This window comes from Anopheles gambiae, unplaced genomic scaffold (assembly GCF_943734735.2).
Source record: "Anopheles gambiae unplaced genomic scaffold, idAnoGambNW_F1_1 scaffold_32, whole genome shotgun sequence".
Lineage (NCBI taxonomy): Eukaryota > Metazoa > Arthropoda > Insecta > Diptera > Culicidae > Anopheles > Anopheles gambiae.
In genome coordinates this window covers 155153-162412 of record NW_026902724.1, presented here as the reverse complement: position 1 = coordinate 162412, position 7260 = coordinate 155153, and the positions used below count along the sequence as shown (strand labels likewise).

The 7260-nt window shown below is 40.6% G+C and overlaps 1 protein-coding gene across 1 annotated transcript; it reads left to right on the top strand.

The window, feature by feature from the left end:
- Positions 1 to 694: 694 nt before the first annotated feature.
- LOC133395025 (uncharacterized) lies at positions 695 to 2097 on the top strand (the record flags this gene model as incomplete). The annotated part of the gene is made up of 1 exon (XM_061663262.1): positions 695 to 2097. A coding segment is annotated over exon 1 (1008 nt), but the record flags the coding sequence as incomplete, so codon positions are not given.
- Between the last annotated feature and the right edge of the window lie 5163 nt (positions 2098 to 7260).

The following is a 7260-nucleotide window of genomic DNA, read 5'->3' as shown; positions in this document are numbered from 1 at the left end:
CTCAACATCAAATTTCAAGGCCATTGAATTAGTGCAAGATGGCTTCATTTGGATGAAACATGGCCGTAACAACGATAATAGATGGCAACAAAATTCAACATCAAATTTCAAGGCCATTCAAATAGTGCAAGATGGCTTCATTTGGATGAAACATGGCCGTAACAACGATGATAGATGGCAACGTAATTCAACATCAAATTTCAAGGCCATTGAATTAGTGCAAGATGCCTTTATTTGGATGTAACATGGCCGTAACAACGATAATTTTTTTTTTTCACGCTTTGGCACAACAACCACTGTCTGTCAAGGGCCTGCCAAGTACCCACTAGTGAAGTGAGCTTGGCTTTCAGTGACTTATTGTTACCATAGCAGGATAGTCAGTCCTTCGTATGGGAGCACGGTCTGTTCGGGGCTTGAATCCATGACGGGCATGTTGTTAAGTACGTTAACAACGATAATAGATGGCAACAAAATTCAACATCAAATTTCAAGGCCATTCAAATAAAGCAAGATGGCTTCATTTGGATGAAACATGGCCGTAACAACGATAATTTTTTTTTTCTTTGGCACAACAACCACTGTCGGTCAAGGGCCTGCCAAGTACCCACTAGTGAAGTGAGCTTGGCTTTCAGTGACTTATTGTTACCATAGCAGGATAGTCAGTACTAAAGTATCTTAAGTATTAAGTATCTGGTGACTGGTGACAAGTGTAGTTGTGTTACTGTTTAGCTCCTTGTGTTTTCCTGTAAAACGTGTGATATAAAGAGCTGAGCGCTCAAAAAAATTTCACAAGTGCTGTTAAATGTTTGTAAACTCTTTCGGTGTCACTGTTGATATTGTGTACGTTGTTTATTGTGCAAAATTACGGGTGGATTGTGCGGTCAACAGCGTTGTACGTTGAGACAACGATCGATCCTTCCCGGTGTAGATATTTGTTTGTGTTTGTGTCCGACCAAATTAGCACCGTAGTTTGTGTTGTGTGTGTGACACCGAAGAGTGTGTGTGTATTTTTGCTTGAAGACGCCTGCGTAGATATCAATGTAAGTATAAATAGTTGATAATAGTTTCGCCCGTGATTTGTTTTGCGGCATGGAGTGTTTGAAATGCTCAGCCGTGATCGTAAACGGCGATGACCCGATCGTTTGTGCCGGGAGTTGTGGGTTTAGTTTTCACCGTCGGTGTATTACACCCACACTCAATAAGCCTGCGGTAAAACTTTTAAGTGAGAACCGCAATGTTGTATATATTTGTGACATCTGTTTGGATCAAAAAGCGGGCTTGGTTGATATGGAGATTGATGCAGCTAAATCGAATGATTTGCTTGCACAAACATTGAGGGATTTAGAGGTCAATGTGAGCGTGTGGATATCTAACGCTTTAGAGAGAGGAATCGAGACTCTCAAAACTGAGCTTTGCGCGCAAGTGGAGCGTAAGTTGGAGACAACATTGCGTGAAACGTTAAGTGCTATAGAAGCCTCAAAAATGTCTAAGGTGGCCTTGCGTGCAACTTCTGACACTATGAAAACCAGCGAAACAGTGCAAGAAATAAATTTAGAATCATGGGCGACGGTCACTAAAAAAAGGAAGAGGACAAATAGTGGGGACAGTAATGTTCAAACTATTATTAATAGATTTGACGAGGGAAACAATAAAGTTACTCCCAAAATTAGGAAAAATGACGATATGAAGGAGTCCATGGGAAAAAATAAAAACAAAAATAAGAATAAAACACTGGTTATTGTTCCTAAGGTGGTTCAGTCTTGCGATACGACAAGAGCTGATCTACGCGCGAAATTGGATCCGAGGCGACAGCAAATATCGGAATTCCGTAATGGCAGGGACGGTCAAGTTTATGTTCAATGTTCTGCTCAGGCGAATTTAGATAATGTTAGAAATGAAGTAGAAGGCATTTTAGGAGACGGGTATTTGACTTCCTTGCCAATGGCACGAGTAAAAATTATTGGAATGAGTGAAAAATATTCTGAGTCCGACTTAGTAGATCTTTTGAAATCTCAAAATGAGTTAATTCCCTGGAAACAGGTGAAAGTAATTGGAATGTTTGAGAGTAAGATCTACAAGTACCTGAAACACAACGCGGTATTGGAAATCGACAATGAGACTGATAAATGTTTGGAAAAAATCGATAAAATCAATATTGGTTTTGATCGTTGTAAAATTTCTAGGAGCATACATGTTATGCGTTGTTTCAAATGTGGTCAGTTTAACCATAAGAGCACTGAATGCCAAAATAAGGAAGCTTGCTCAAAGTGCAGTGGCGAGCACCGAACGTCGGATTGCACCTCGTCCATCCTAAAGTGTGTGAATTGTGTTTTAGCTAACACATCTAGGAACCAGAAACTACAGGTACAACATGCGGCCAATAGCTATGAATGCCGCTGTTTAAAAAACAGGTAGAGAGACGAATGCAACTTTCTCAATAGCAGGGAGGGGTGGAATTAGGGCGGTTCAGAGAGATTTTATATTTCAATGTTGCCGGTCTTTCATCTAACTATGCTATGTTTCGTGAGACAGTAGAAAAAGTTCAACCTTTGTTGGTCTTGATCTCGGAAACTCACGTGACCGAGGAGGAAGCATTTGAGCAATATTATATAAAAGGTTATAGGGTAGTGTCGTGTTTATCACATTCACGTCACACAGGAGGTGTTGCAGCTTATGCCAGAAGTGATATTGTCCTTAAAGTGATCTTAAACGAGTCATTAGAGGGTAATTGGTTTCTCGGTTTAGCGATTTCTCGGGGTATGACGGCAGGAAATTATAGCATATTGTATCACTCACCTAGTGCAAGTGATTCAAGGTTCGTAGACATTTTGGAAGAGTGGTTAGAAAGGTTTCTGGATTTTAGTAAAATGAACATTGTCGTCGGTGATTTCAATATTGACTGGGTGAATGTTGAAAAATCTGCGAAGCTGAAAAGCTTAATGGATTCAGTAAATATGATCCAAAAAGTCAACGAATTCACACGAATTGCTAGGCAGAGCAGAACTTTGATTGATCAGGTTTACAGTAGTATTGACTCAATCAAAGTCACTACTGATCCGCTATTGAAAATATCGGATCATGAAACACTTGTTTTGACCATAAATGATGAGCGTTGTAAAACGGTTCAACGTAAAGTTAAATGCTGGAATAGGTACTCGAAACTTGCTCTTTGCAACAATGTGTCACAAGGCTTACATTATGTCGCGTCCAACTTGGATGAAGCAGCTGACTTGTTATGGAACACGTTGAAAAATGCAATGAACACCTTGGTGGAAGAAAAGACAATTGTTTCAAGAGAAACTAGTAGGTGGTATACTTTGGATCTTGCACGTATTAAACGGAAAAGAGACAAAGCGTACAAACAATTTATTAGAACTAACACAGATTATGATTGGACTGAGTATACTACACTCAGAAATTTATACAGTAGAAATCTTAAAAACTCACGCAAAAATTACTATAGCAGTGAGATAAATAAGCACAAGGGAGATAGCAGAGAATTGTGGAAAGTGCTAAAAAGCATGTTAAGGCCAGATGAAGCACATGTTTCTATTGTTAAATTTGACGGTTTGATCGAATCTGAAGACTCCATCATCTGTAACAGGTTTAACTCGTTTTTTGTCAACAGTGTTTTGGATATAAATCAAAACATTGATGATGTTAATGAGCCTTATTATTTGTCGCATAGAGAATCTCCACGAAACCATTTCAGATTCCAAAAAATAACTCTTAGTCAGCTAAAGATTATTTGTTTCAACCTGAGAAAAACCACAGGTATAGGGAACGTGAGTTCAACAACCATACAGGATTGCTTTCATGTGATAGGAGATGACCTTTTGATAGTGATAAATGAATCGCTAGAGAGTGGAATTTTCCCAAAAACATGGAAGGAATCATTGATAATACCTATTCCTAAGGTGAGCGGAGCTGCCAATGCGGAGGATTTTCGTCCTATCTACATGTTGCATGTGCTCGAAAAGGTGCTGGAGACAGTAGTTAAGGAGCAATTGGTTCAGTTTCTGAATGGAAGCGAGCTGTTGATCCGAGAGCAATCAGGATATCGGCAAGGACACTCTTGTGAGACTGCTCTGAATCTTGTACTGGCGAGGTGGAGGGTGTTGATGGATCGGAGGGAATCGATAGTTGCTGTTTTCTTGGATCTAAAACGGGCATTTGAAACAATATCTAGGCCATTATTGCTTTCTACCTTAAGGCGTTTTGGTATTGTGGGGAGGGAGCTCAGTTGGTTCGAAAGTTATTTAAAAGACAGAACTCAGAGAACTTTATTTGGTAACTCTGTATCAGAGCCTATAGAAAACACCCTTGGTGTTCCACAAGGTAGTGTTCTTGGACCAATTTTGTTTATCATGTATATCAATGACATGAAACAGGTTTTGAAGGCTTGTGAGATCAATCTTTTTGCTGACGATACTGTTCTGTTTATCTCGCACAAAGATATCAAGCAAGCAGATTCTCTGATTAATATCGATTTAAACGCTCTGGATGGATGGCTGAAGCACAAAAAGCTGGCATTAAACATTAACAAGACTTGTTACATGGTGATGTCTGCGGGTGTATTGGACGAACCTCCATCTATTGTGATAAATTCGGAACGAATCGAAAGAGTTAGACAGGCTAAATACTTAGGGGTAATCCTAGATGACAGGTTAAAGTTCCACGCTCACATTGACTGGGTCATCGCTAAAGTGGCTAAAAAGTGTGGAGTAATAAGTAGATTGGCGAAGGATCTCGACTTCTTTGGGAAAGTTCACCTCTACAAATCATTGGTATCGCCGCACTTTGACTTTTGCTCGTCCATTCTATTTCTTGGCAACAAGGGGCAAATTAAAAGGCTTCAAAGGTTGCAAAATCGCATCATGAGGTTAGTACTAGGGTGCGGTCGACGTACGCCGACCACTGTTATGCTAGATATTCTTCAATGGATGTCGGTAGAGCAGAGGATTGTATACCAGACCATGATCTTTATTTTTAAAATGTTAAAAGGCCTGTTGCCTGGGTATCTGGGGGAGAGCATAATTCGGGGGTACGACGTCCACTGGCACTGCACACGCAGAGCTAATGAGCCGAGGGTACCCAACTTGCAGTCACAAAGTGCCAGAAACTCTTTGTTCTTCAAAGGAATTCAACGGTACAACAGATTACCCGGAGAAATTAAGAATGCGAGAAACTTATTTGATTTCAAACGTAAGTGCGTCATTTATGTTAAGCAAACTGTGTAACGTGAAATATGTGTAGATGTCCTATGTCACTATGTAATTTGTAACTACAGTTGTCATCACGATCTTGATGATGATGATAAGATTTTTTCTTTATATATGAAAATTTAAATTAAAAAAAAAATATATATATATATAAGAAAGAGACAACATAGGTTTGAGACACGCGCGCGTTGAAGTGGACATTCGGGATCAATTTGTGGGAATTTACGGTTTGCACACGGTCTGGGAGGTCACAACAGGATTCACTCATTGATGATTGTAAGTGGCCAATTCCAGATACATTAGGTTCACCTGCTTCGGAAGGTAGTGCCCTAGAGCCAACCATTGGCACTAGTGGAACTGGCCATATGCATGTCGCAGTTGTGTTCCGATAAGTAGTGCGCCGGATCCACTAGTTGGTTCTTGGCGAGCTACGTAAGGGATACATTAAATTCTCCTGCTTCGGAAGGTAGTGCCCTGGAGCCAGCCGTTGGTGCCAGAGACCCTGGAGTCAGCGGTTGGCACTAGTGGAACTGGCCATATGCATGTCGCAGTTGTGTCCTGATAAGTGGTGCGCCGGATCCATGTATTGGTTCTTGGCGAACTACGTAAAGGATGCTAGGGAATGCTATTGTATTCGATGGAGTATGACCCGTTTTTTCTTGATGAAACTATGTTGGTCATCTTGGGTGTGTGTATGACTCGGACGGTTCCTCTGAGAGTTTTCCGAAGCCACCACTTGCTCGTTTTTTATTTCATAACAACTATTAGAGTAGAATTATCTTATAGATACTTTCGTCCTTCTCAAACCTGTGTTGGGGTAAGAGGTGGGACTTATCATCATCATCATCATCATCATCATCATCATCAGTCCTACGTATGGGAGCACGGTCTATTCGGGGCTTGAACCCATGACGGGCATGTTGTTAAGTACGTTAACAACGATAATAGATGGCAACAAAATTCAACATATCATTTCAAGGCCATTCAAATAGTGCAAGATGGCTTCATTTGGATGAAACATGGCCGTAACAACGATAATAGATGGCAACAAACTCAACATCAAATTTCAAGGCCATTGAAATAGTGCAAAATGGCTTCATTTGGATGAAACATGGCCGTAACAACGATAATAGATGGCAACAAAATTCAACATCAAATTTCAAAGCCATTCAAATAGTGCAAGATGCCTTTATTTGGATGAAACATGGCCGTAACAACGATAATTTTTTTTTCTTTGGCACAACAACCACTGTCGGTCAAGGGCCTGCCAAGTACCCACTAGTGAAGTGAGCTTGGCTTTCAGTGACTTATTGTTACCATAGCAGGATAATCAGTCCTACGTATGGGAGCACGGTCTATTCGGGGCTTGAACCCATGACGGGCATGTTGTTAAGTACGTTAACAACGATAATAGATGGCAACAAAATTCAACATCAAATTTCAAGGCCATTCAAATAGTGCAAGATGCCTTTATTTGGATGAAACATGGCCGTAACAACGATAATTTTTTTTTTCTTTGGCACAACAACCACTGTCGGTCAAGGGCCTGCCAAGTACCCACTAGTGAAGTGAGCTTGGCTTTCAGTGACTTCTTGTTACCATAGCAGGATAGTCAGTCCTACGTATGGGAGCACGGTCTATTCGGGGCTTGAACCCATGACGGGCATGTTGTTAAGTACGTTAACAACGATAATAGATGGCAACAAAATTCAACATCAAATTTCAAGGCCATTCAAATAAAGCAAGATGGTTTCATTTGGATGAAACATGGCCGTAACAACGATAATAGATGGCAACAAAATTCAACATCAAATTTCAAGGCCATTCAAATAGTGCAAGATGCCTTTATTTGGATGAAACATGGCCGTAACAACGATAATTTTTTTTTTCTTTGGCACAACAACCACTGTCGGTCAAGGGTCTGCCAAGTACCCACTAGTGAAGTGAGCTTGGCTTTCAGTGACTTATTGTTACCATAGCAGGATAGCCAGTCCTACGTATGGTTGCACGGTCTATTCGGGGCTTGAACCCATGACGG